We start from the raw sequence: 27121 nt of genomic DNA on the forward strand, positions 1-27121 counted from the left end.
CCTGGCTGTGCTGTGGGGGGAGCTGAGCTGAAGCCACCCGGATGCCTGGGTTCTCTGGTCACCTGGGTCCGTGGGGTTGAAGGTAGAGCTGGGGTTGGAGGAAGGAGAAAGGAGGCTGTGAGCTAGTGGTCAAGGCCTGTCTGTCTGTCTCTTCACCAACCATCTGCCTCCCACGTCTGTCTGCCCCTCCCCCCCATCACTCACTGTGTCTCTGGCACTGTCAACCCCCCCCACCTGCCCCCGATCAGCTGGGCTCCTCAGGCCCCTGGGAGAGGGGAGGGGCAGGGGGCCTCCAGGGCCTGGGAGGCAGAGGCCGATGCCGGATCCAGTCACTGGGGTGGCCCAAGGGGGGCAGTGGGAGGTCCTGGAGAGAGAGAGAGGGACACGGTTACACTAGAGGGGATGTAACTTGCACACTCGCTCTCGCACACTCATACACATTCCTTTGCACACTTAGAATATCAGGGTTGGAAGGGACCTCAGGAGGTCATCTAGTCCAACCCCCTGCTCAAAGCAGGAACAATCCCCAATTTTTGCACCAAATCCCTAAATGGCCTCCTCAAGGATTGAACTCACAACCCTGGGTTTAGCAGGCCAATGCGCAAACCACTGAGCTATCCCTCCCCCCCCACTGTTGCACTGGCTTGCCCATGCCCCTTGTGTGCTCACTCCGGTTGCCCCACAGACAGCATCACTCACCTGGGGCGTGGGGTCCGGGTCCCTGGGCTGAAGCAGGTCCAGCCGGGGGGGAACGGGGGGACCAGGCAGCTCAGGGTCCGGACAGGCGGGGAACGCAGGATGCCCTGCCTGTGGGTGGGAGACAGAGGTGAGGGTCGCTCCAGCTCCTTCTCTACCCACTATATCCCCCTTCTGTCTCCTTGCCCTCTCCCTGCCCCTGCTTCACCCCTTCTGTCTTCTTGCCCCCCATCCCCTGCTGCCCACTGCCCTCCTCCGGCGTCCCCAGCTCCCCACCTTCCTCCTGTCTCTTCATCCCCCCATCCCCTGCCCCACTCACCCCCCCGGCATCCCCAGCCCCCCACCTTCCTCCTGTCTCTTCCTACCCCCATCCCCTGTCCCCCTCACTCCCCCGGCGTCCCCAGCCCCCCACCTTCCTCCTGTCTCTTCATCCCCGTATCCCCTGCCCCCCACCCCTCTTGCCCCCCAGAACCCCACTTTCCTCCTGTCTCTTCATCCCCCCATCCCCTGCCCCCCAATGCCCCCCCAGCGTTCCCTGCCCCCCACCTTCCTCCTGTCTCTTCATCCCCCCATCCCCTGCCCCCCACTGCCCCCCCGGCGTCCCCAGGCCCCCACCTTCCTCAGGGCCGCCAGCTCCTGCAGCACTGACTCCACATCCTCCAGGTCGTCGTCGTCCTCGTCCGGAGCCGCCCCCGCCCCACGCCCGCCGATGGGGTCGATGCGAATCTCCTCGCGCCCCAGGATCTCCCGGCGGCAGAAGGGGCAGGTCGGGGCCTGGGTTTGCTGGGAGGAGATGGGGGTCAGGGGTCAGGCTGATCTTGCCAGCTTCTTGCCAGTGCTCCTGCAATCACCTCATTGCAGGGTCAGGGGTCACAACAAGGTCAGGGGTCAGGCTCACCTGCCAGGCCTTCAGGCAGCCCCCGCACAGCTGGGGTCAGGGGTCAGGGGTCAGGCTCACCTGCCAGGCCTTCAGGCAGCCCCCGCACAGCTGGGGTCAAGGGTCAGGGGTCAGGCTCACCTGCCAGGCCTTCAGGCGGCCCCCGCACAGCTGGGGTCAGGGGTCAGGCTCACCTGCCAGGCCTTCAGGCAGCCCCCGCACAGCTGGGGTCAAGGGTCAGGGGTCAGGCTCACCTGCCAGGCCTTCAGGCAGCCCCCGCACAGCTGGGGTCAAGGGTCAGGGGTCAGGCTCACCTGCCAGGCCTTCAGGCGGCCCCCGCACAGCTGGGGTCAGGGGTCAGGCTCACCTGCCAGGCGTTCAGGCAGCCCCCGCATAGCTGGGGTCAGGGGTCAGGCTCACCTGCCAGGCGTTCAGGCAGCCCCCGCACAACAGGTGCCCGCATGGCTGGATCCGAACGTCCTTGTCGTTCTCGGCGCAGATTTTACAGAGCTGGAAAGTGGATCCCATCTGGGAGTAGAGCTGGGCTTGGTCCTGGGGGAGACAGAGGGTGAGGCTGGGCCTGGCCTAGGGGCTGGGAGGGCACCAGGATGGGGGCTCAGGGTGGGGGCAGGGCTGGCATGGAGCAGCCCCGGTACCAACCGGTGAGACCTCGATCCGGTTCTGAGGCGTTGGTTCTGTCAGCTCCGTCAGGTCCGGATTCACATTCTTCCCGTCCGGATACAGGTAACTGTGGGGTGGAAACTGTCAGAACCAGCCTGGTCCGACCAGAACCCCCCTCAGATCCACACCAGGACCCAGCGGGTCGGCATCAATGCTCCCCAAATCAGAGTAACCTGAGCCAGAACCGACCCGGAATGAAACCTGCACGGCCCTGACCAGAACCAACCTTGGCCAGAGCCGACTCGAAACAACCCAATTCAGCCTGGCCAGAACTGACCCATCCTGCCCGACGCAGAAACAACGACCCTGGCCCAAGTTCCAGATCACACCAGACTCCGGGCACATAATAGGATTCTGCCCCCCAGACCCCCGCCCCGATCTGCCCAGCAGGGTCCCAGCTGTGCCCCATTCCGTCACACCCTCAGCTGCCCCACTCCCTGCCAGGCTCCCCACTCACAAGCCCTCCTTGTGCCCCTCGATCAGCGCCAGGAAGAGGGGTCTGTCCTGGGGGATGGTCTGAAGGATGCTGCCGTCCCGGCTCACGTAGCCAATAGCCCATTGCCCCAGCCGCGTGCAGCTGAGCCGAAACACATAGCTGGGGGAAAAACGGGGTCAGTGGCAGAGGGTGACCCCAAAGTCTGAGGGGAGCGCAAGGGGATAGAGGCTGCAGGGAGTGGGATGGGGGCTCAGCAGGGGGTGCTCTCCCCTGGCAGTCAGTGCTGGCTCCAATGGGCACTAGGGGGTCTGTGTACAGGGAGTGGGACAGGGACTCAGCACCCCCCCACCCCCTGCCCATGGGTCCGTACCTGCCTGGCTTGTTAGAATAGGTTTGCAGCCGCGCCCTCACTTCGTCGTAGGTCAGGAAGGCCACATAGCCCGGGTGCGTCACTGCCAGGTGCGTCCAGTTCTTCAGCAGTGTGGGCCAGGGCTGGAAGGGCACAAGGGTCGCGCTGGACACCAAGGTCGTGCAGACCCTCCCCCAGACCCCCATTGCCTTTCTGTGCTGCCAGGGGCGACTCCCCCACCCCATCTGCCCTGCGTCTCTCCACCCACCCCCACTCCACTGCAGCTCTGCAGCTGCTGAGCCGGAAACCCTCAGGCCTCCCGCCCGCCCGCCCCTGGCAGTGCTCCCCCCCCACCGCCCACGGGTCAGCTCAGCTTGAGCGGGGATAGACACGCCACATCCTGCTGGGGATCAAGGCCAGCGCCTGGGCCCTGCTCGGAGGGGCGGGGGGTTTGAGACTAGAGTGAAACCGGCTGGAGGGGCACTGTGAGGGATTGGCCACAGCAGCTGCCCCCCCCTCCCCCCGCAATCTGGATGTGCCCATGGGGCAGATCTGGGGGGATGGAGGACGGGCTGGGGAAGGGAAGGATGGAGGGAGGGAGCAGGTGCGCAGCAGAGGGCTCCCCCTCCTAGCCCTCATCTCTCCAGCTTGGCCCCCCATGTCCAGCCCTGCCTCCCCCCGACCGTACCTGGAAGAGGCGGGTGAAGATGTCGAACTCAAAGATGGACACGTGGTCACTGCAGGTCAGGTCCATGGTGGCTCTCAGGGCTGCGGCCATGGGGCCAGGCGCCACGGGGTGAACCTGCTGCAGCCCCACCTGGAACTCGCTCCACGGCACCAGGCTCCTGTGGGGGCAGGGGGCAGTGAGGGGGGGATGGGTCTGTGGGGCTGATGGAGGGTTGGAAGTAGCAGGTTGGGAGGCCCTGGGGAAGAAGGGGGGTATCAGGGTGGGAGAGGGAAAGGGATATCTGGGGAGCAAGCATGGGGGAGGAGGGTAGTGTGGGCAGGGATACCAGAGAGTCCATGTATCAGCAGAGGGCTGGGAGGGGAATAGTGGGGGGGTAGCTGGGGGATGGAGGTATCAGGGATCTCATTGTGCCCCCCATGTCCCTCCCTGGAAGGCCTCAGTGGGGGACTGGGAGGGGTGGCAGGGGGTAGGCAGGGCAGAGGTATCGGGGATCTCACCATGCCCCCCATGTCCCTCCCTGGAAGGCCTCAGTGGGGGCTGGGAGGGGTGGCAGGGGGAGGTATCGGGGGTCTCACCGTGCCCCCCATGTCCCTCTCCAGAAAGCCTCGGCAGGCAGCTGGCTGGGCCGGTACTGGTGCCCCTGGTCCTGCCCGTTGGGGATCAGGGCCCGGAGCTCCCCCAGCATGTGGCTGAAGATCAGCGACAGCTTGGTCAGCTTCCTCCTGCAGGAGAGATGAGAGCGGGGGTGAAAATGGGGTCCACTCTCCCCTCCCCACTACAGTCAACAGGAAACACTTGGAGGGTGGCCGGCCGGGAAGGGGAGAGGGGCAGTTTCTCTGCAGCATCAAAGAGGCCCAGAGATGCTGCTGGAGCCAGACAACCCCAGACTGGGGGGAAAGACAGACAGACCCCTGCCCCACCCCACAGTCTCCACTCCAGGCACCCAGAAACAGACACTGGGAAGGAAAGAAGATGGTGTGTATGTGGGGGAGAGGTCGGGAGTGCGGCACACCAGCAGAGCTGGGGGGGGGAACCTAGGCTGCGGTGGGGGGGCTGAGGGTTGGGAGTGAGGTGCACAAGCAGAGCTGGGGTGGGGGGAACCCAGGCTTGAGTGGGGCGGCTGCGGGTTGCGAGTGCGGGGAGCCAGCGTTCCTGGATCTGGGCGTTTTCTGTTGTTGGTTCTGTTTCTGCTTCCCCTGCAATAGGAACTGGTTACTCAGTAACTCGGGACTGCGCCCTTGCACCAGAGTCCAACAGGCATGGCCAGCCCTCCCTCTGGACAGGTACCCCTCAATTCTGACCTGGAACCCCCCGGCTATCCCAGCCCAGAGGTCCCTCCCTCAGCTCTGCCAGTGCCCCTCACTCCCGACCTGCAGGCCTCTGCTAGCCCAGCACTGGGCTTCCCCATCTCTCCCTGCCTCCTTGCCCCACGGTGCACCCTTGGGGCCAGTACCTGGAGGCCGACCCCTCCTGGAAAATTCCCTCCGGGTCTCCCTTGAAGAGCTTGGTGGCCTGCTTGACCTTGCACTGCAAATTGTTGATGTAGACGGGGAAGTAGCTGGCCTCCCAGAGGCAGCTCAGGCTGGTCCCAGGCTGGCCTCGGATCAGCAGCAGGTGCTGGCGCGTCTGGGGCAGGAGCTGGGGCAGGCAGGGGGGGGCTGTTCCTCAGCCCCAGCCCCGGCTGCTCCACCAGCCGCTGGAGCTTCTCCAGCCCCTGCAGGGTCTTGTCCAGCGAGTGCCGAGCGGCTCTGCCCAGGGCGAAGGGGCCCCGACGGGCACCTGGTCCCCCTGCAGCAGCCATGATTGCTGGCGAAAGGCCGGAGGGGAGAGTTTGTGCTTCCTGCACCCAGGGTTGGGCAGGGCGGGTCCGACCGAGAGGGAGGGAACGAGGGAACGAAGAAAAGAACAAGACAGAATGAGAGAGAGAGAGAGAGAGAAAAACGTAGAGGAAGCGACACAAACAAGCAGCTTCACAAGAGGGCCACAGGCAAAGCTTTGAGCCCCCCCCCACCCTCCTGTCACATCCGGACAGGTCACTCCCCTCCCCCCCACTGAGGAGAGGGGAGGGAGTGTGGGGGCGTTTTTACACACTGCGCACCTGTCAGAGCAAGTGTGAACCTGCAGCTCTGGGGCCTTTGGATCCAGGAGTGAGGGGCACCAGCAGAGCTAGGGGTGGGGAGGGAACCCAGGGCTGGGCTAGCGGAGGCTGCAGGTCAGGAGTGAGGGGCACCGGCAGGCCTTGGGGGGCGGGGGGAAGAGTCCAGAGCTGGGAGGCCAAGGGGCTGCAGATCAGGAGTGAGGGGCACCGGCAGAGCTGGGGAGGGAGGAGCACTGGGCGGCCAGGGGGCTATGGGTCAGGAGTGAGGGGCACCGGCAGAGCTGGGGAGGGAGGAGCACTAGGCGGCCAGGGGGCTATGGGTCAGGAGTGAAGAGCACCAGCTGTCAGTTCTGTCACACCCTGTGCAGCTCTCTGTGTGATTTCCTGGCCGGGAAGAGGGGAGTCAGGAGCAACCGGGAACCCGCCCCGGGCCTGAACTTACCTGTAAATCCAGGTGCCTCTGACTCACCTGTGGCCTCACCTGCCCCTGCCTCGGGCTGCGGCTGGAACCCGCCTGCAATTCTACCGTAGGCCACTAGGTGACGCCGCTGCCTGGATGATCCTCCAAGAAACATTTGTAACATCCCCACGGGCCCATCCAGCCCCAGAGCGCCCCCCCCCCGGGCCCATCCAGCCCCAGAGCGCCCCCCCCCCGGGCCCATCCAGCCCCAGAGCGCCCCCCATCAGCCCCTCGGGCCCATCCAGCCCCAGAGCGCCCCCCCCCGGGCCCATCCAGCCCCAGAGCGCCCCCCATCAGCCCCTCGGGCCCATCCAGCCCCAGAGCGCCCCCCCCTCGGGCCCATCCAGCCCCAGAGTGCCCCCCATCAGCCCCACGGGCCCATCCAGACCCAGAGCGCCCCACATCAGCCCCTCGGGCCCATCCAGCCCCAGAGCGCCCCCCAATCAGCCCCACAGGCACATCCAGCCCCAGAGCACCCCCCATCAGCCCCACAGGCACATCCAGCCCCAGAGCACCCCCCATCAGCCCCTCGGGCCCATCCAGCCCCAGAGCGCCCCCCCTCGGGCCCATCCAGCCCCAGAGCGCCCCCAATCAGCCCCACAGGCACATCCAGCCCCAGAGCGCCCCCCATCAGCCCCTCGGGCCCATCCAGCCCCAGAGCACCCCCCATCAGCCCCACAGGCCCATCCAGCCCCAGAGCACCCCCCATCAGCCCCACAGGCCCATCCAGCCCCAGAGCATCCCCCCATCCCTCCCGCTTCTGCCTCTCTTTCACCCCCATCCCATTCTCTCCTCCAGCCAGGTCAGCGGCCCCCCATCCCTACCCCTTGTGCCTCTCTCTCACCCCCCCCCAGCCTGTTCTCTCCCCTTAGGTCTCACCCCTCTGCATGTATCTGTGGCCATCTCCAGCCTCATAGCCCGATGGGCCCCTCCAGCCCCACAGCCTACCCCCCCACCATCAGCCCCACGTCTCTTTCAGTCTCAGGATAAAAAGTACAAAAAATATTTTATTAGAGGCTTAGAAAAGACCCCCCCCCATAAGTTACCCCCATAACCCCCCCCAAAAAGGAGATTCAAGTATCAGTGACTGGCAGCAACTCTGAGGTGGGGTGAGCAGGATCCCACTGCCCACCTGCTTCTGCATCCAGGAGAGCACTGAGGGGGCAGCCTGGGAGCAGAAGGGTTAATGCTAGTGAATGGGGGGGGTGAGGGCTTGGCCTGGCTCCCAGCAGCCTTTGGGGGGGGTGGGGCATAGAGGGCCCCTGCGAGTCCAGTCTCAGTGAAGCCAATTCTCCCCCAGTGACCCCCCAGCCTTGTTCCGCCAACTCCACCCTGGGCTTTTGCGGCGACCTCCCCAGGGGCTGCCCGAGTTGTGGGGCAGGGGTCCTGGCAGGGCTCCTGGGGGAGGGGAGAGCAAAGAGAGGACACACTGCCCCCCCCCAGCACCCCAGGCATGGGGAGGCAAATGCAAGGGGGACTGTCAGACAGCACTCTCTTCAGGGCTTCACCCAGGCTGGAATCTGGGCCCCATAGGAGCATATGGGTTCCCCCTCCATGGAGCCTCCCGGACTCCTAGGTCCTGTAGGGGAATAGGCAGCTGTCACTGGCAGTGAGGGTCCCACTAGGAGGCCCGGATGCCTGGGTCCATCAGGAACAGACGGGGTCCTGTGCACGGAGATGCAGGGTTCTCTTGGAGATGGTCACCCCAGTGCTACATCCCCAGGGCTAGAGTCCCCTGGGGTCCCTGGGTTGGGAGGGGCAGCAGCCCCCAGGACTCCACTGTCAGCTGCCCCCACTGTGAAGCCACTGCCCCTCGGCCGCACCAGCGGGAGGGCTCCCTGCCCCACGCGGAGTCCGTGATTGGTCCAGCCCGGCACCTCTCGGGTGAATCCTATTGGGTGGCAGCCCCTGGGCTAGCGAGACAATGGGCGGGTGAAAGGCGCCAGGCAGCAGCGAGAGGTGATTGGTTGAGGTGTCCTGGCCAGGAGATGCAATTGGATAGATGGCACCATGGAGGGCAGGTTCCAGCAGGCTTTCGGCCAATCGCAGAAAGGGCTTGGGGGCACTGGCAGAGCCCATTGGCTGCCCCAGGGTGGGCGGGGTCATATTTCCCTCCAGCTTCACCCCATGGAGGGGGCCAGTGGTTGATGCCCCATTGGCTGGCTCAGCAGTTTCTGGTCTCTGATTGGTTGGGACAGTTCTGCAGGCTCCTGGGGTGTGGGGAGGGCTCGGGGCAGAAGGTGGGGAACCAGGGGAGGCAATGGGCAGACCTGGGGGGAGAGAAAGGGGACATCAGGGATCAGCCCCAGAACCCCACTCTCCCAAAGAGGAACCTGGGACACGCCCCCCCCGAGGATCCCAACTCCCCCCCCCAGAACCTCTGGACCCTCCCACTGCCCCGTGGGAAACTCTGCCCTCCCCAGGGAGCCTGCAGCTGCGAGGGGGTTGGTGCATCTCCCCATGGGGCTGGTTCCAGGGGTCATGGGCAGGCAGACCAAAGCGTGACCTTCAGACAGGGCACTCCCCAGGGGGCTCTGGGAGCTCTGGGGGGTGGGCACATGGGCTAGGGGGGCCAGCGGGGTGTTACCACTGCTGAGAGTCAGGCGGGCGCCGGGGCATTGGGGGCCAGCACTCACCATTGGGGGTCAGGCGGGCGCCCGGGGAGCTGGCTGAACTGGGTGTCGGGGAGGCCCCATCCCTGGTGCCATCGGGGGCTGGGGGAGGCCGGGAGGCCTTTCCCCTCAGGATGTCGATCACCTGGGAATGGGGGATGGAGTGTGTTACCCTGTCCTGCTGGGAGCCCCCCCGACCCACCCCAAGACCCCCTAGCGCCCCCCCATCCCCACATGGCAGCAGTGGCCCCTCCCCCATCCCTGCTTCCTCTCATTCCCATGGCCCCCACCCTCCCTCCAAGCCTCTATACCCCCCGCCTCTCCCTCACCATAACCCCCCAGGGGCCTTTGTGCTGCCCCCCACATGTCCTCCTGCCGACCCTCCCCAGCCCCCTGCTGCCCCTCCCCAGCCCCCTGCTGCCCCCCAGTTCCCCCCCATTCACCCGCCGGTTCTTGGCCACCATGAGCGCCGTGTCGTTGTGATAGTTCTTGATCCCACAGTCGGCCCCGTTCCGCACCAGCAGCCGCAGGGCATCCAGCAGCCCCCGCCCACTGGCCACGTGCAGCGCCGTGCACCCCGCGTATGACTGCGCGTTCACACTTGCCCCGTTCTGCCAGGGTAGGGAAGAGAAGAGATGGGGGTGAGATGGGACAGACAACGGCCCCCTGCCCAGAGTGTCCTGTCCAGGGGAGGGCAGGGGGCTGGGAGGGAGGGGGGGCAGTGACAGGAACCTGGCTGGGGCAAGGGGACATTTGGGGGAGCTGAAGGGAGGGAGAGGGAGCAGGTGGGGGGGAGGGGGTCTGGCCCTCACTTGTATCAGCAGCTCCACCATGTCCAAACTGTTGTTCTCCACCGCATGGAGCAAGGGGGAGCGGCCGCTCTTGATGTCCTATGTGGGGTGCACAGCAGGGTCAGACCCGTCAGGTACAGACAGGCCACCCCCCACTCACACGTACACACAACCCCCTGCACCCAGAAATTCCCCCTCAGTTTGCACAGTTCTCTCCCAGCTCTGCATCCCCTCCCCGCCCCTGCTGTACCGGCCCCCCGTGTGCGTGTGGGGGGGGTTGGAGGGGATTGGCTCCCCCGTACCCAGCCTCCCATGTGCCATGTCTGGGGGGCAGGGACCCCCCCATACTCACCACAGCGTCGATGTCCGCCCCATGCTCCAGCAGAAGCAGAACGGTGTCCCGGTTCGAGGTGGCCACAGATACGTGCAGGGGAGTGAGACCTGGGGGGAGAGAACGGGACAGGGGGGTGAGAGAGGCACAAGGGGGAGGGACGGGGAGCTGGCCTGGCTGGGGGAGAGAACGGGACCGGGGGGTGAGAGAGGGAGAAGGGGGAGGGACGGGGGGCTGGCCTGGCTAGGGGAGAGAACGGGATGGGGGGGGTGAGAGAGGCACAAGGGGGAGGGACGGGGAGTTGGCCTGGCTGGAGGAGAGAACGGGATGGGGGGGTGAGAGAGGGAGAAGGGGGATGGTATGGGGGGCTGGCCTGGCTGTGGGAGAGAACAGGACAGGGGTGGGTGAGAGAGGCACAAGGGGGAGGGACGGGGGGGTGCTGACCTGGCTGGGGTGGGGTGGGGGGGATCGTAGGGCTTTTCCAGAGATCCTGGTTCCAGTTCTCAGCTGTTTGGAAAAATTCTCAAAACCGCAAGCTCCCTCCCCCGCCCCCTCCCGACCCCAGTCTCCCCACCCCTCCTGCCCTGCTCACCCTCGTAGTTTCGGGCCTCGAGCTCCGGCTGGTCGCTGCCCCACTCCAGCAGCTCACGCAGGCACCGGGGGCTGCCGTGCTCGCAGGCCAGGTGCACCGACGTCTGGCCGTGCCGGTCCAGTGCCATTGGGGAAGCCCCATGCGAGAGCAGCAGCTTCACTAGGGACGGCTGGGTGGTGATCACTGCCAGGTGCAAGGGGGTCTGGGGGGGAGAGGCACAAGGCACTGCTGCAGGGAAGCTCGCAATGCCTGGCAGGGGGTCCCAGCTGGGGGCACTCACAAGGAAGCTTGCAGCACCAGGGGGTTCCCAGCTGGGGGCACAGGCAGGGCATTGCCACAGCAAAGCTCGCAGCACTGAGACACGCAAGCTGTGAGTGGCTGGTGCACACCCTGTAACCAGAGGAAGCTGCCCGGTCCCGACGGTGCTAACCGCAGCCCCCAGCACCAGCCGCGTTGACGCAGACAATTCTGAGAAGGGGCTGGAGCTGGCTCAGGTGCTGGTTTACGGGAAATGGGGCGCACAACACAGGACTGGGGGAGGCTGCCCCCAGCTTAGAGACCCCACCCCCAGGACCCAAGCAGAGCTGGGAGGAGTCCAGGGCTGGGGTAACTGGGAGCTGCAGCTGAGCTGGAGGGAGCCCAGGACTCGGGGAGCTGGGGGCAGTGGGTCAGGAGTGAGGGACACTGGCAGAGCTGGGGACAGTGGGTCAGGAGTGAGGGGCACCTGTCCATAGGGTGGGGCTGGTGGCTCCTTCTGGGTTCTGGGGAATGGGGGGGGCTGAGTGTGTAAGAGTATTCACAGGTGCCATGGTGTGTGAGTGAGCGAGCACGTCCCAGCAAGTCATGGCTCTGTGAGAGCAGGCATGTGCACCGCAGTGAGTGTGTGTGTGTGGGGAGGGTGCATGGGGCCATCGCAGTGGGAGTGTGCAATGCCCATGGAAGTCCGTGAACACGCTTGTTGCAGGGAGCGAGTGTGTCTGAGCATGTGTCACAGTATGTGTGTCACACCAGTGCACAGTGAGTGTGGCATGCAGCATGCCCTGGTGCATGAGTGTGCAGTGCTCTGGGAATACGGGTGCTGCAGGGAGTGAGTGTGTCGAAGTGTGTGTGTCTCAACAGTGCACAGTGAGTGTGCAACACGGTGTGCCCCAGGGCTCTGGGAATGCAGGTGCTGTAGGGAGCCAGAGGGAGAGGGGCGAGCGCTGCCAGGTTTGCCCACGTCCTGCTTTGTGTCCCATGAGTGCTCCAGGTTCCAGGGGTGCGTGTTTGTCCGTCTGTCTGCGTCCCCTCCCCCGTGACTCAGGCTCTGACCCTGGGGCGTCGCCCAGGCAACCGGGGAGGAAGTTGTCGGGGAAAGTCCCGTCTGTGCTGGGGCTGGGCGGGGCTGGGCACGTGGGTTCTGGGAACGTCGTGCCCGGGTTCCCCCCCGTCAGCCTGGCGCCACCTGATAGGGGCAGGTTGGCATCGCACCCCTCCCCCGATACCCAGCTGCCAGGGACCAGTCTAGCATCACAGCCCAGCCTCCCCCCATCCTGCCCTGGGACCCCCAGGCCCCCCGGACTGACCTGCCGCAGGTTGTTGTAGATGTCCAGGTCCCGCTGACCCTGTAGGAAGAGGCTAACCAGGCGCTGGGCCACGGGCAGGTTCCCCTGGGCCACAGCGATGTGCAGAGCCCTGTGGGCAGGGGAAGGAGAGATCATCACTGGGGTGGGGGTGGGCGTAGAACCTCTGCAGGGTCACCCTGCTCCACAGAAAGTTCCTCCCCCCTCCCCCAGCCACAGAAATTTCCCAGGTAGGTTCTGGCTAGAACAGCAGTTGCAACAGTGTCACAGCCTCATCCCAGCTTGGTGCTCACTGCTGTGGGAGGAGCGCCCTTTAAATCCCAAGAGAGCTCCTCTTCACCAACAGCTCTCTAGCAACCCCTGGGCAGATGCCAGCTAGAACAGCAGGTGCAACAATGTCATTGGAGTCCCCAGCCCCACGCCGTGGCTCCACAGCCCCCCTGCAGAGAGGCTGGCCCCTTCAGATCTATTAGCGACCCTGGTGCTGCTTAGAACAAGCATTGCAATGTTAGCAAGGTCCCCCTCCTGCTCTGCATCATCCCCACTGGGTCTGAGCGCCCCCATCTTCCACCCCACCCTTCCCACTGCCCCTTGATTCCCTCAGCCCATCTCCTTGGGTACACCCCACAATGCCCAGAATTTGGCCACACAGCTCTCCCCCCCATGTCCTGCCCCCCAAAGCCCTGTCACCCCAGCTCACCCCCGCACTTCCTGCTCTGCTTCCCCCACTCCTCTGCCCCCGCTCCCCAAGGACGCAGGTGATTTCAGAGAATCGCTCCAGCAGTGAATTACGATAAAAGGAAACCTCTTATCAGCGGGACCCGAGTGGAGGAGGGGGTGTCCTCGTCTCCGGGCTTCCAGTAAGAGCTCCCAGCCCTCCGCTGACCTCCACTTCCTGTCTCAAACAGGCCACTTTCGATATCCACTGGCAGCTCAGGCTTGGGAGGCTCCAGTGCTGCGAGCTTCCCCCCACGACAGTGCCCTGTCACTGCCCAGCTGGGAACCCAGTGCTGCGAGCTTCCCCTGCCAGAGTGCCGTGTCAATGCCCAACAGGGAGCTCAGTGCTGCAAGCTTCCCCTGCCGGAGTGCCCTGTCACTGCCCGGCCAGGAACCCAGCGCTGCAAGCTTCCCCCATGACAGTGCCCTGTCACTGCCCAGCCAGGAATCCAGCACTGCGAGCTTCCCCCATGACAGTGCCCTGCCACTGCCCAGCCAGGTACCCAGCGCTGCGAGCTTCCCCATGACAGTGCCCTGTCACTGCCCAGCTGGGAACCCAGTGCTGCGAGCTTCCCCTGCCAGAGTGCTGTGTCAATGCCCAACAGGGAACTCAGTGCTGCAAGCTTCCCCTGCCAGAGTGCCCTATCACTGCCCAGCCAGGAACCCAGCACTGCGAGCTTCCCCCACAACAGTGCCCTGTCACTGCCCAGCCAGGAACCCAGCGCTGCGAGCTTCCCCTGCCAGAGTGCTGTGTCAATGCCCAACAGGGAGCTCAGTGCTGCGAGCTTCCCTTGCCAGAGTACCCTGTCACTGCCCAGCCAGGAACCCAGCGCTGCGAGCTTCCCCCCATGACAGTGCCCTGTCACTGCCCAGCCAGGAACCCAGCACTGTGAGCTTCCCCCCATGACAGTGCCCTGTCACTGCCCAGCCAGGAATCCAGTGCTGCGAGCTTCCCCTGCCAGAGTGCCCTGTCACTGCCCAGCTGGGAATCCAGTGCTGCGAGCTTCCCCAACACAGTGCCCTGTCAGTGCCCAACAGGGAACCCAGTGCTGCGAGCTTCCCCCAACACAGTGCCCTGTCAGTGCCCAGCCAGGAGCCCAGCGCTGTGGGCTTCCCCCATGACAATGCCCTGTCAGTGCCCAACAGGGAACCCAGTGCTGCGAGCTTCCCCTGCCAGAGTACCCTGTCACTGCCCAGCCAGGAACCCAGTGCTGCAAGCTTTCCCACAGCAGTGCCCAGCCAGGCGCAGGGAGGGGCCGTGTAGGGTGGAGGAAGAGGAAGCCGGGGAGGAAATCTATCCCCCTCCCCTTCCAGTAAGAAGTTTGAGACACGGGACCATTACGCAGGAAGAAAACGTCGGCAGGGGGTGGGACGGGGGGGGGCTACACAGATGGGCCGGGGATTCCCCTTCTCAGCCGGCTGTCTCACTCTATCTGGGCTTGCAGATGGGCCACTTGCCCCCATGTCCATGCTTGGGGCCCAGGGCTATTAAACGCCCCCCCCATTTCACTTCACCCCACCCCCACACACACTTACGTGTCTCCATCCTCGTCCTGCTTGATCGCCGTAGCGATGTCAGCAGCCAGCTGGGTCTGCAGGGGGCAGAGAAGGGGGTAGGGAGTGGCGGGGCGCCCCAGCAGGGGGGCCGGCAGCAGGGGGTGGGGGGCCACGGGGTGGAAGATGGGGGCCCGCTCCGGGACCAGGAAGGGTCCGGTTAGACCTGGTGGGGGGAGAAGAATGGGGGTGCGTGAGCGAAATAAGGGATTCCCCCTTATACATCGCAAGGGACGTTCCTAGGGACCTAGGAATTCGGGCCCAGCACTTATTGGGGTCTCCCACATAACCACTCCCCCAAGGGACCCAGGAGTCTGGGGCCAGTGCTACGTGCGAGCAACTCTTAAGCAATCGCTTTACTGAAATCCTCACCTGGCCCGAGGCCACGGACTATCCTTCGCCGTCCCCACTCCCCATTTCCCGGGACCCCGGCCGTCCGGGCGGGGGAGGATCTCCAGCCCGAGGCACCCGTCCTGGCCACCCACCAGCATCTGGGGAGGCCCTGGGTGTCTGCGGGCAAAGGAAGGAACCAGGGGTCCCCCCGCGGAGGCGATGGGGAGCAGGGGGGTCACCCACCTATGAGATAGGGAGCTGGCAGGCGGGTGTAGTCCACAGCCACGTAGGGGGGGCAGTAGCCGTTGCAAAAGGGGGAGCGCTGCGCCCCGGAGACGCCCTCCTGCCCCCCATTGCTCTCCGTCTTGGGCACCTTCCCGGCTGGGGGCCCCGGCCGCTCCCAGCCCGGCTCCTGCACTGCATAGCGGCGTTTGCGCAGGGGCAGCGAGGTCTCCGCTTTCCTGCCCCCCTCGTCGAGGGGCCCCGGGATCGGCGCCCCGGGGTGCGGGGGAGGAGTCCTTGGGCCCCCCGCTGCGCCGTTCCAGGGTGAAGGCAATGCCCCGCTGCCCTGAAGAGCCCGCTGCACCCCGGGGTCTTTGGGACGGGGAACCCCTCTCCCCTGGCACCCGGGGGTGTCCCCCTTCCGCCACGTCCTCAGGTCCACGGGCATCTCCTCCGCCATTCCTCAGGCTCCGGGGTCCTTTGCCCCCCGAGTGGGGGAGGGGTCGTCAACCAAACCCGGCTCGGTCTCCTGGGTCCTTTGCCCCCGGGGTGGGGTGCAGGGGGGTTACCAAACAAACCCCGCTCGGTCTCCTAGGTCCTTTGCCCCCCGGGTGGGGGAGGGGTCACCAGCCAAACCCGGTTCTGCCCTTTTGCAATCTCATTTCCTCCGCAGGTGCCCCCTGCAGCCCGGGGCACCTCCAGGGAGCGGGCGCGCAGGGAGGGGGCGGCCTGGCTGCCCCGTGGGTGCCCACAGCCCCCGACTGAAGCCAGGGCGGCTGCAGCAGGCAGCCGGGGTAGAGGAAGGGCCACCGGGACTTCCCCGGCCGCTCAGCTGAACGCTAGGGACTTTCAGAGCCGCCTCTTACCCCGGGCTTGGGGTGGAGAATTACAGCCCCCGCCCCTCGTCCACCCCCAGGAGCGGCAGCAGGGGAGCCCCGGTGCGCCCTGGGCGCACACTTGGCACAGCGCCCTGGGCGCACCGCCCGCTTTCCCGGACTCTCCCCTCCCCACCGGAAACGCCCAGGAAGGGGGGGGGAGCGGCAGGGAACGCCCCGGGCTCGGCGGAGGAGGGAGGGGCGGGGAGTGGGGCGGTCCCAGGGCGGGGCGACCGGTTAATCCCCTCCACCCCCGCCACTGGCACGGAGAGACGTGGGTTGTCAGTGAAGGGGGCTGCGGGGCGGACCTGGTCGCCTCATGCCCCTCCTGTGCTCTCAGTGCAGGACTTCCTGGCAACTCTGCAGAGCGCGCCCCTCCGGCCCCGGCCTCTCCAACCCCTAGGCTCATGGGAGGGCAGGGCTCAGCTTGGTCGGGAGCTGGGGTCCGGTTCAGGGCAGGAGGGACCGGGAGCCGGAGCCAGAGCCTGCACCAGGCGTAAGCAGACGAAGCAATTGATTAGGGCCCAGCTGCTCAAAGGAGGCCCATTGATTGGTTTGTGGGGGGTCCCCAATGGACCAGCCCCAGCAATGCCGGGAGCCAGGGGGTCTCACGGCTCCCTGGGAAGCTGTGGGGAGGAGTCTCCCCCTGGGGCCATGGCAAGGGGGCAGGGAGGCGGCAGGGCCAGGAACACACGCTCCCAGGGTAGATGCCGGGGCAGGGGCAGGTCTGAGTCACCCCCGGGTGAATCCAGAGTCTCTGTGTAGACCCCCAGGGAGCTGTGGGTGGATGCGTTTCAGTCCGCTCTCCCCCCACCTTCTCCCAACACACTTCTCCTTCCATCCCTCTGTCTGTCCATCCCTCCCCCATCTCCGCTCAACCCCCTCCACTTCCCCCCACACCCCTCCATCCCTCCCTCATCCACCCTCCCTCCTTCCATCCCTCCCTAGTGCACCCCTGTCTGTCCATCCCTCCCCCATCTCCGCGCAACCCCCTCCACCTCCCACACACTCCTCCCAGCCCCCTCTATGTATCCATCCCTCTGTGCCCCCCTTCCCTCCCCCACAGCGCCTGAGAAATGCTCACGGTTTGAGGGACCGTGTCCTGGGTCCAGCCAGGCTCCCAGCACCACCAGCTGTGACCCCAAATACAGCTGGGGAAACCGAGGGAGTGACTCTGCTTCAAGTCACAGCAAATCACCAGCACAGCTGAGAATGGAACCCAGGAGTCCTGGCTCCCCACCCCTCCCCCCAAGTGCTCAGTCACATCCGTGTTGCTCCTGCCCCAGTGACAGGGATGGGTCCCGAGCCCACTTCAAAGGACTGAGTCATTGAGGCCAGGGGGGAGAACAGAGACATGGGGACCCCATTGCTGGGGGGGATGGGGGAGCAGGGGGCTCTAGGACCAGTGGTTGGGAATGGGGTGGAGGGAGGGGAGATGGTCCTTGGGAGACTTTGCCCTGTTGATCTAGTAGAGAATTTCCTGGGGTGGGGAGGTAGATAATTAACCTGCCCCCCAGCTCCACCGCTCCCCCCTGCAGTGACCCTTCCCTGCATCCCCACTATTCCCCCTGCAGTGATCCCTGCCCCAGCCCCACTGCTACCTCAGCAGTGACCCCTGCCCCCTCTCCCACAGCACCCCTTCAGTGGCCCCTGCCCTGCATCCCCACTGCAGTTACCCCTCCCTGCGTCCCCACTGCTCCCTCTGCAGTGACCCTTCCCTGCATCCCCACTGTTCCCCCTGCAGTGATCCCTGCCCCACCCCCACTGCTACCTCAGCAGTGACCCCTGCCCCCATTCCCACTGCTGTAACCCCTCCCTGCATCTCCACTGCTCCCCCTACAGTGATACTGTTGTCCCCCCCCCGGATCCCTGTCCCATGGGTGCATGTGAGTGAGAAGTGCCAGGCTGTGGGGGTGCCAGCGCTGGCTGCAGGAGGGTGGCTCGAGCTGCACTGGGGTTGCAGAACACACAAAGCCCTGCAAACAGAAAGAACAGCCAGCTATCCTGGGGCCCAGCACAGAGGGACAGGGCCCAACCACCAAGCTTTCAGCTCTCTGTGCACCTCTGCCCCACTTCCTTCTGTCCATGCACCCTCCATTCTCCATCCTCCACCCGCCCATAACTCCTTCCAACAGCCCCCCCTTCTCCCTGGCTCCGCCCCTGGGAGCAGGATCTGATTTACCAGAAGCAATGGGTTTGGAAAGTCCCTGCTCTGCATCCTGCATCCCCCACTGGGCAGGGGACAGGTGGGGGGGTGGAGGGAAGGAGCAGGGGGGGTTCAGGTTGGGCCAGCAGCGACCCCCCCTTTCCCCTGAGAGGCTGTGTTCTGCAGGGGAGCACAAGAGTGAGCATGCACCAGTGTGAAAGTGGGGTGACAGCACACACAGCTGTGCAGTGAGTGCACCATTGTAGGTATGTGTGCAAGGACTGGGTGGTGGACGTGTCAGGGTATCTGAGAGTGCAAGAAGGGTCAGAGAGTGCATCCTTGCATGACTATAGAAAGATCAATGGTGAGGATAAAAGGGGGTGTGTGTGCAAGGACAGACAGCTGACAGAAATTGGTGGTGAGTGCTGGAGCGTGTGATTACAGGAGAATGGTGTCAGAGTAGCAGCCGTGTTAGTCTGTATTCGCAAAAAGAAAAGGAGGACTTGTGGCATCTTAGAGACTAACACATTTATTTATTTATTTAACAAATTTGTTAGTCTCTAAGGTGCCACAAGTACTCCTTTTCTTTTAGGAGAATGGTGGTGAGTGTGCAAAAAAGCTGTGGTGTGAGAATGCAAAAGGGCAGCTGGGAGTGCCCTGATTCCCAGTCCTCCCCAAAAAATCCCTATACGCCGACTCCCCTACTAGAGCCAGGGATAGAACCCAGGAGTCCTGGTTCCCATCCTCTATACCGCCCACTCGCTGCCTATAGCTGGGATAGAAGCCATGCGATGCAGTGAGCTGTAGCTCACGAAAGCTTATGCTCAACTAAATGTGTTAGTCTCTAAGGTGCCACAAGTCCTCCTGTTCTTTTTGCGGATACAGACTATCAGGGCTGCTGCTCTGAAACCGGGGAGACCTGACGGCTCGGTCCTTCAGGACCCCCGACTCCGGCCGCCCGTCTCAAGGGATGCGGAAGGGCGTTTATTTGGGGGGTGAGGACCCCTGGCGGTGAAATGCGGAAATGCGCATTGGTCCGGGTCGGTCGAGGGCCCGTGTGGGAGCGGACGGGGTGGGTGGTTGGATGGAGGCGGGACAATGCGCAGCCTGAATCCCCCCCCGGCACTGCGGGGGGGCTGCCAGAGGAGGGCTCCTGCCTGCCTCTCCCACGGAGCCAGGGTTAGTGTCCGGGGCGCTGTGCAGCTGGGAGCGGGTCCGGGGCGCTGTGGGGAGGGGGCTCAGCGAGGGGCGCTGTGGGGAGGGGGCTCGGCGGGGGCTGAGGGGAGGGGGGGTGAGGGCTCAGCGAGGGGCGCTGTGGGGAGTGGCCTCGGCGGGGGCTGAGGGGAGGGGGGTCAGCAGGGGGCGCTGTGCTGTGGGGTGGGGCTTGACCCAGGAGGATGGAGTGGGGGGGCGGAGGGCCCCCCAGTTTCTCAGGGCGGTGCCCGGAGGGGCCGGGTTGCCCCAGCTGCGGCAGCGGGGTAGGTGCCCCGGGGTGTGACTGGAGCCCGCCGCCGAGAGCTCCGCTCCCTGCTCCCCAATGAGCCACCAGAAACGGAACCCAGCGGGGAGCCGGGGGGGGTTGGACCGGAGTCTGGGGGCGGGGCGGGGTGGGGTACGTGTTATTCGGGGAGGGGTCTGACAGCACCGATTCCCCCTCCCCAGCAGCGCAGAGGCCCCGTGAACAGGCGAAGGTAGCAGGTCCCGCCCCAGCCCTGGGCCCTGCGGGGGAAGGAGTCAGAGACGGGAGGAGGCTGCAGTGAAGGAGGCAGACAAGAGACGGACGGACGGACGGACGGACCGACCGACCGACCGCACCACCGGCCCCCCGAGGGGGCGGGATCAGCACTTGGTAAGACGCAGACACCTACGTGTGGGGGCCAGGACTCCTGGGTTCTATCCCCGGGTCTGGGAAAGGAAAGGGGTCTGGTGGTGGGGGCTGGGAGCCGGGACTCCTGGGTTCTATCCCCGGCTCTGGGAAAGGAAAGGGGTCTGGTGGTGGGGGCTGGGAGCCGGGACTCCTGGGTTCTATCCCCGGCTCTGGGAAAGGAAAGGGGTCTGGTGGTGGGGGCTGGGAGCCGGGACTCCTGGGTTCTATCCCCGGCTCTGGGAAAGGAAAGGGGTCTGGTGGTGGGGGCTGGGAGCCGGGACTCCTGGGTTCTATCCCCGGCTCTGGGAAAGGAAAGGGGTCTGGTGGTGGGGGCTGGGAGCCGGGACTCCTGGGTTCTATCCCCGGCTCTGGGAAAGGAAAAGGGTCTGGTGGTGGGGGCTGGGAGCCGGGACTCCTGGGTTCTATCTCTGGCCCTGGGACAGGAGTAGAGTGGTTAGAGCCAGGGCCTAGCACTCCTGGGTTCTCTCACAATTGTGGGCTGGGAGCCAGGACTCCTGAGTTCTCTTCCCTTATTTTTGATGCCAGGGCTCTCTTCCCCACTACAGTCTGTTTCCCAGGCCCCCTCCTGGGCTCGACACCAGGGCACTTGCCTCTCCAGCCCACGTTCCAGGTGCTGGGTGACTCAGGGCCAGACAGGTTCAGCAGCTCTTGAGTGCTGCTGCCGCCCCCGCAGCCCTGCACCCCGGTGGGAGGCTGGCGGAGATCCCGCATCCAAAGCCCATCAGAGGAGCTGAGCCTGGGACCCTTGGCAAAGGCACTCCAGCAAAGGGACCCAGGCATCCGACTGGGACCCTCTCAGGTTCCTTCTCCTCTCTCCACAGACTGTGACCCTTCCCTCTGCTCCTGCCTCCAGGGAGGATGGGAGGGCCTTGTTTCTGGGACACCCCATATAAGGGGGTTCTGTTTGCAGGTGAGACACAGAGCAGTAGGGGGAGCCCTGGGCTGGAATTCTGTGGGTCAGGAGTGAGGGGCACCAGCAGAGCTGGAGGGGGGGTGCCCAGGGCTGGGTTAGCAGGGGGCTGCGTGTCTGGAGTGAGGGGCACCGGCAGAGCTGGAGGGGGGGAGCCCAGGGCTGGGGTAGCAGGGGGCTTCGTGTCTGGAGTGAGGGGCACCGGCAGAGCTGGAGGGGAGGAGCCCAGAGCTGGGTTAGCAGGGGGCTGCGTGTCGGGAGTGAGGGGCACCGGCAGAGCTGGATGGGGGGAGCCCAGGGCTGGGTTAGCAGGGGGCTGCGTGTCGGGAGTGAGGGGCACTTTCACCATCTCTCTCCCTCTCCCGTGACCCGTCAGGCTGTCTCCTGTTGTGCTGGGGTCCCCACACTGTGGTTTGTACTTTTGTGGTGCATGTGATCCCGGAGGCGCCGTCCGTGGGGCAGAACGTCACTCTGTCCGTGGAAGTCGGCTTGGAGCCCCTGCGTCACTTCGACTGGTACCGGGGGCAGCTGGCTGATGGCAGCACCCGCATCTTCAGCTACTTCCCTGGGCAGGGCCGCCCCCAGCGCAATGGGGTGCAGTTCACGGGCCGTGAGGTTGGCCTTCCCAACGGGTCTCTGCTCCTCTGGGGCGCCCAGACCAATGACAGTGGCACCTACCGGGTCGCTCTGCAGCTGGTGCCTCATGGCAATGAGAAGGGCACCGTGGAGCTGCGGGTGAGCGGTGAGTGGCCCCCCAAGGGCCTGCCCTTTCCCCCAAACACTCCCAATCTCCCATAGGCCCCCCCAACGTGTCCATCCCTCTGGGGAGTGAGAGGAACAGTGTGGGGCTGCAGTGGGTGGTAAATCACATCCCAAAGACACCCCACCCTCTGGGACCCTCTGCAGGATCCACCCATCCCCGAGGGACCCCAGAACCACAGCCCTCCACGAACTTGTGGGCAGGCTAGGTTATAAAACTCACATGGGCTAAATAACAGAATGAGCCGGTGACTTCAACTAGTTTTCTTCCTGCTGTTCTTAGGCTCCGTGTCCTTCGGCCAGAAAATTACTAGAAACGAACGAGTTTAGTAGCAAAATAACATTGAAAGCAAATGAGACATGGCAGCGAGCGAAGCCCAGCTGGGTGGGCGGCCCTTGGGGACGGCCTGAATTGGGCCCCAGCAGAGCTGCTACAGTTATAGAGGGACGATCAATCCCTTCCCTTCATTCAAAGGCAGCTGTTCTTCTCCTACTACACAGGTCTGGGCTGGTGACTTGGTACTGACCTAGCCCCTGAGCCAAAGCAGCTTGTCTGCCAAGGGGCTCACGGGGCTGCCTATGCAAGTCAACCAGCCAGTGCTCCAGTGAGATTTGGAAATGGAGCCAAGTCACTGGTGCCAGCTGTGCGTGTACAGGGCTATTGCGCATTAAACCCCATGAAACAGGCAGTGAGGGAGGCCGCAGGCCCCCAGGGCTGGGGCTTTTGTGCGCTTGATGGTGCAATCTGCAGCTCACAAACCAATTTGGAGCCTCTTCTCCTTTTGGTCTGGGAGCCACAGAATCTGTGTGCGTGTGCCAGGCTCAGTTCTGTTCAATGCTGGGGTTCTTGCAGCGGCTTTGCCTGTCGGACTCAGCCTGAGCCGTCTGATGAGCTTGTCCAGCCTCAGCACTCTCGGGTACTGACTGATGCAGAGTTGCGTCTACACCACTACAACTAAATTCGCCGGCGTGATGCCAACAGGCCACACGAGCTCAGCCCTCCACAGGGTTTTGCTCAGGCGCACCCAGCTGGAGACGTGTAACCAAGGCAGCCCTCGCGGGAGACAGTACCAGGGTAAACATCGTACGATCATTGGGAGCAAGGAGCTTACACATGTTCCAGACCTAAGCACATGCCCTTGTGGCATGGATGGGTTCTGCCCTCACTCCTGCAGTGACCAGAGAGAGCCAGGGCGCTAGACGGGCGTTCACCAGGTGACTTGCTCAGGGCGCTGTTTATGGAACAGCTGGATCCTTTCTAGTCTCTCTGGAGTTCGCAGCTGTCTCTAGCCAGGGCCCGGCCCAGCAGAGCTAACTGGTGCTGTCAGTGAGGAGGCGCTAGCTGTGACCCAGTGCGGGGGTGTTCTCATGGGCCAGCCTCTCCGCGAGGTGCTTTGCCATGGGACAGTGAGGCACAGGGCGTTTTTTATGAGTGTTGCTCCTGCTCAGCAGTCTGGCCTGCTCCCTGCCCAGCACAGCGGCTGTGGCCAGCTGGAAAGCCAGGTTTGAAGCATCCAGCCAGGATGTGAGCTGTGCCCTCTCCTCAGCCAGACAGGAAACAAGTTGTCTCCTCTGCGGCATCTTGCAATAGTGGGAAACTCCAGTATTTCGGTGCAAAACCTCCTGGCTGGGATGACCACTATGAGCCATCGCGTTTTGTGTGGGGCACAAGGGACCAGGCGCTGGCCGCCCGCTGGCTCCGTTCCAGGTCGCAGCAAGCTTGGGCAGTGACTTCCCTTGGCCCGTGCTGTGCCCAGCCCATGCTTGCCCTGCCAGCAGGCCATGCTCTCTGCAGAGTCTCTCTGGCACATCCCTTCCCCATGCGCAGGGCTCCAGCCTTGGTTAGTGGCTCATCGCACTGCAGTGATATAAACCCGTTCGACTTGCTCGCTTGGTCTGTCGCCGGCCTGAGACAGCGACGCAGGAACTCGCGCCCGACAACGGCCCGTGGCTCCATTCCCATGCTGGGTTATCCCCACACTGCTGCGAGACGTCCAGTATGAACTTCGTACGCACGGGTCTCCGCGTGCAACTGCCACTCGTGCTGCACGGCTGGGTCACCTGCCCGACCCCAGGCACGGACCTGCTGTAGCACAGCCAGTGCGGTGTGGCACTGTCATGCGGTCATATCCTGCAGCGCCAGAAGGGGCTGGTCCATCCATGTTCACAAGTGCCAGTTCTCCAAGCGCCAGTAGCTAGATCAGTGTGCCTGTACCAGGGGCTGGGTTGGCTTAATTCTGGGGTGTGGCTTCGTTGGGCTCCAAACCAGCCCACTGGGTTGCCCTGGGTGCGACATGCAGAACAGAGCTGCGCACCCCGTTGGCTTTCTAAGGCACCACTAAATGTGTCAGCTCCTCTGACCCAGAACACGCCTTTGTTAATGGCCCATTTCCCCACTCATCGGGCATTGTCCCTGGGGCGTAACCGTTTATCTGGGATGTTTCCGTGGCCGGGATGGTAAAGCTGAGAAAAGTGCAGTGTGCAGGTGGCCTGTGTCATACAGCTCCCGCCAGGAGCGGGTGAGCCTTGAACACTGGTTCCTTGGCGTGTCTGCGCTCCAGCTCGCAGCTAGGCCCTGCAGTGCGTAGCAGAGACGCTCCTGTCAGCCTGGTCAGTCCAGGCCCCGGAGTGGCGGCCGTGAGGTCAGGGGACAAATTCTTCCGTGGCCTTAGCTGCGTTCACACCGGGGTCCCTTGTCCTGACTCCGGGGCTCAGGGTGTGAAATTCATGGAGCTGGGGCGGGTTGGTTTGTAGGGTGTAGAGCCGCTGTCGGGCTTCTCCGAGATCCTCACAGGAGCGAGCCCCTGTCTAGAGAACCCCTGGCCAGCCAAGAGCCCCATGGGCCCTGCGCCGATCATGGCTGCAGGCAGGCGGCGCGCTCAGAGCTGTCCACAGGCCCTTGTGGGCAGGTTCCCTGGGCAGCGACAGAGCCTTAAGCTTAGGGGGCTGTTGGCAAAGGCTGGGAACAGCTCCTGGTTCCGGATCCTCAGCCCTAGCTGCATCGGCTCGAACGCCTTTACCCGGTGGCAGCGCCGGAGCGCAGGGGCAGCGTCAGCCGCTGCGTCTGCTCCGCGTCCAAGCCCAAAGCACAGACGCCGAAGAGGAAGGTACTCGGCTGTTGGGCTGGCACTGGCAGTGGGGCCTGGCCTGGGTGCTGGTCGTTCCCCAGCATCATGCTCCGGAGAGCGGCCGAGAGGCCTGGTCCATGGGAGGGTGTTGACTGCAGGCTGGTTAGAGACACCCCCAGGGACTGCCTCAGAGCCCCCCCCATGGCCCCCATCCCTCCAGGGACTCCCCTATAGACTTCCCCCCCACCCCGGGACAGTCTTGGAGACCCCCATCCCCCACACAGACTGCCCCGTGGACCCCCAACCCTTTAGCCCCCAGGGGGAGCCAGAGGGTGATCCCTCCCCAAACCCCACTAGCCCTCCTCATTCCCCCAGCCTAGGACTCTGCTCTGTCCACAGGGACTCCCTGGGGTCCCTCCCAAACCCCAGCCCCCCCCAACACTAACCTCTCCCCAACTCTCTTCCTTGCAGTCCCGGAGACCATCCTGGGCCCAAGGACGCTGCCCCCCCCGGACTCAGACACAGGGCCTCCGCCGTCCACAGCAGCCCCCAGCACCCCGCAGGTCCTGGGCTGGGTAGTGGCAGGGGTTGTGGTCGGGATTTTGCTGATCGGAGCTCTGGGGGCCGTGGTCATCTACCACCTTGTCCTGCGCAGGTCAGACCTGGCCGGAGGGTAAGTGGGGTGGGAGGAGAGGCTGCTTGGATTCTCTCTTTGGTTCTGGAAGGGGAGTGGGGTCTAGTGGTTAGAGTGGGGGGGGGTGAGGTGGGGCTGGGAGCCAGGATGCCTGGGTTCTCTCTTTGGCTCTGGGAAGGGAGCGGGGTATTGTGCTTAGAAGAGGGCATGGGAGCCAGGACACCTGGGTTTTCTCCCTAGTCCTGGGAGGGGAGTGGGGTGTAGTGGGTTAGAGCAGGAAGGAGGAGGGGGGCTGGGAGCCAGGACACCTGGGTTCTTTTCTCCTGGTGAGGTGGGGTGGGGATTCCCTTGGGATTATCATGTCAGCTCCTGGCTCTGTTTAGCTCCACAGGAAAATTGGATCCCAAAGGGAAGAAACCACCAAGATCTGCCAGGGGTGAGTCACAGCCCTGATGCCGGGTTTGGGGTGGGGCCAAGAGCCCGGACCCCTGGGTTCTATCTCCCATTCTCTCTCCAGATGACACTGAGCCGATTTATGAGGTGATGGAGTCTCCGTTGGAGTTGCCCCAGCCAGAGAGGAGAAACCCCCAAACTGACCCTTGAGCTCCCCTGGTGAGTGAGGTGGGCCAGGCACTGGCCCCATGGGCACTGCCCCACATGAACCTTGGCATGCTGCCCCCATCACTGCCAGGTACTGCCCTCCCCATCCCCCCCCCGCCTCCCAACGAGCCTGCCCCCCTTCCCCACAAGCTCCTGGGTCGGAGCCTCTCCCTGGGGTCTATTCCTTGCCAGTGGGCTGGGGGGCAGGGGGAATCCTGGAGGGGATTGCAGGGGGTGTCAAAGGCAGGTTATAACTAATCTCTCTCCCCTCCCCCATGTCCATCTGTCTTGCAGGCCATCCCCTTGCCTCCCCAGCCAGACCCCAACTACATGGTGAGTCCCCCCAGTTCAGCTCCCCGGCGTTGGGTATGAGGGGCTGGGAGGGTCCATGTGTCCAGATCCTCCCCCACGTCTGTCTGTCCCTAATGGCCCCTCTCCCCTGGCAGGAGCTGCTGCAGCGAGCGGGGTCCATGTATGTCCAGATCCAGAGGTGACACCAGCCGCAGAGTCCACAAGGGAGAACCCCCCTAACAGGGAACCGCCCAGGGATACCCCCAACCGTGGGGAATCCCCCAACGAGGAGCCACCCAGGGACATCCCCCTACCATGGGGAACCCCCCGAGGGTCCCCACAATAGGGAGCCCCTGCCATGGGGAAACCCCTGGAGAGCCCCTTCCACCATGGGGAACCCCCCCTGCAGGGAGCCCACAATTGGGATCCCCGACCCCAAGGACCCCACCAATGAGGAATCCCCTACCAGCGGGAACACCCACAGAAAAACTGGGGTACTCTCCCAGGGACCCTAATAGGCAGCTCCACCCACACAGAGCCTGAGCACCCCCCAGTGGGGTGCCCCTCAGCAAACCTGGGAACCCCCCACAGCACCCTTGACCCTCCCAAAGGGACCCCCTCCCAGCATCTATGGAAACCCCTAGAGACACCCCCACATTGTCCCTGGGGAACCCCCCCAGCAGCGCTAACCCACCGGGAGACCTCAGCCTCCACGCCAGACCTTGCACCTTGGGGATCTCCCCATCAACATCTCCAAGGAACCCCCCACCCCCAAACCCAGCCTCCTGGGGCTTGCTCTGGGGTCCCTCCGAGGCTGGAGCCTGGATCAAACTGCTGGAGGAAGAGCTGGAGGCTGGTGTTCGGAGCAGATGGGGGGGGGCCACCACCCGCACCATCCCCGCTATTAAACCTTGTTCCTCTGCAAGAGTCTCCCTTCTTCTCTGTTCTGGC

The 27121-nt window shown here is 64.4% G+C and overlaps 3 protein-coding genes across 6 annotated transcripts; 1 reads left to right on the forward strand and 2 right to left on the reverse strand.

Annotated features, from left to right (window-relative positions):
- Positions 1-5714, reverse strand: CBLC (Cbl proto-oncogene C). The gene is given in 12 exon segments (XM_043502096.1): positions 1-88; positions 205-364; positions 700-807; positions 1312-1479; positions 1994-2125; positions 2234-2321; positions 2712-2849; positions 3061-3182; positions 3728-3884; positions 4303-4449; positions 5181-5374; positions 5376-5714. Coding segments are annotated over 11 exon segments (1527 nt in total). The 5' UTR covers positions 5529-5714; the 3' UTR covers positions 1-88; positions 205-244.
- Positions 5715-7274: 1560 nt separating this feature from the next.
- BCL3 (BCL3 transcription coactivator) lies at positions 7275-20372 on the reverse strand. 3 transcript variants are annotated; one of them, XM_043502094.1, is made up of 10 exons: positions 20362-20372; positions 15021-15646; positions 14427-14610; positions 12177-12285; positions 10612-10813; positions 10041-10129; positions 9710-9787; positions 9341-9508; positions 8922-9042; positions 7275-8555 (listed from the first exon to the last, which is right to left on the reverse strand). In XM_043502094.1, exons 2-10 carry the CDS (start codon positions 15457-15459, stop codon positions 8068-8070), a joined length of 1878 nt encoding a protein of 625 aa, XP_043358029.1. In that variant the 5' UTR covers positions 15460-15646; positions 20362-20372; the 3' UTR covers positions 7275-8067. The 3 variants fall into 3 exon arrangements, with proteins under 3 accessions (XP_043358029.1, XP_038238655.1, XP_038238656.1); XM_038382727.2 differs by lacking the exon at positions 20362-20372 and having other exon boundaries at positions 15021-16035; XM_038382728.2 differs by lacking the exons at positions 9710-9787; positions 20362-20372 and having other exon boundaries at positions 15021-15977.
- Positions 19140-27121, forward strand: CEACAM19 (CEA cell adhesion molecule 19). 2 transcript variants are annotated; one of them, XM_038383565.2, is made up of 9 exons: positions 19140-19199; positions 19683-19869; positions 20730-20818; positions 21195-21560; positions 25117-25318; positions 25663-25715; positions 25797-25891; positions 26174-26212; positions 26326-27120. In XM_038383565.2, the coding sequence occupies exons 3-7, from the start codon at positions 20767-20769 to the stop codon at positions 25880-25882; spliced, it is 759 nt and encodes a 252-aa protein (XP_038239493.1). In that variant the 5' UTR covers positions 19140-19199; positions 19683-19869; positions 20730-20766; the 3' UTR covers positions 25883-25891; positions 26174-26212; positions 26326-27120. The 2 variants fall into 2 exon arrangements, with proteins under 2 accessions (XP_038239493.1, XP_043358045.1); XM_043502110.1 differs by lacking the exons at positions 19140-19199; positions 26174-26212 and having other exon boundaries at positions 19427-19869; positions 26326-27121.

Source organism: Dermochelys coriacea, chromosome 24, assembly GCF_009764565.3.
Source record: "Dermochelys coriacea isolate rDerCor1 chromosome 24, rDerCor1.pri.v4, whole genome shotgun sequence".
NCBI classification, from domain to species: domain Eukaryota; kingdom Metazoa; phylum Chordata; order Testudines; family Dermochelyidae; genus Dermochelys; species Dermochelys coriacea.

Coding starts and splice junctions, on each gene's coding strand:
- BCL3 (XM_043502094.1), bottom strand. CDS start 15,459: ATGGCGGAGGAGATGCCCGTGGACCTGAGGACGTGGCGGAAGGGGGAC. Junction 10,814..12,176: donor TCTACAACAACCTGCGGCAG/GTCAGTCCGGGG, acceptor TCTCCCCCCCAG/ACCCCCTTGCACCTGGCAGT. Junction 8,556..8,921: donor CGCCCGCCTGACCCCCAATG/GTGAGTGCTGGC, acceptor CTCTCCCCCCAG/GTCTGCCCATTGCCTCCCCT.
- CEACAM19 (XM_038383565.2), top strand. CDS start 20,767: ATGGGAGGGCCTTGTTTCTGGGACACCCCATATAAGGGGGTTCTGTTT. Junction 21,561..25,116: donor CGTGGAGCTGCGGGTGAGCG/GTGAGTGGCCCC, acceptor TCTTCCTTGCAG/TCCCGGAGACCATCCTGGGC. Junction 25,319..25,662: donor AGGTCAGACCTGGCCGGAGG/GTAAGTGGGGTG, acceptor GGCTCTGTTTAG/CTCCACAGGAAAATTGGATC.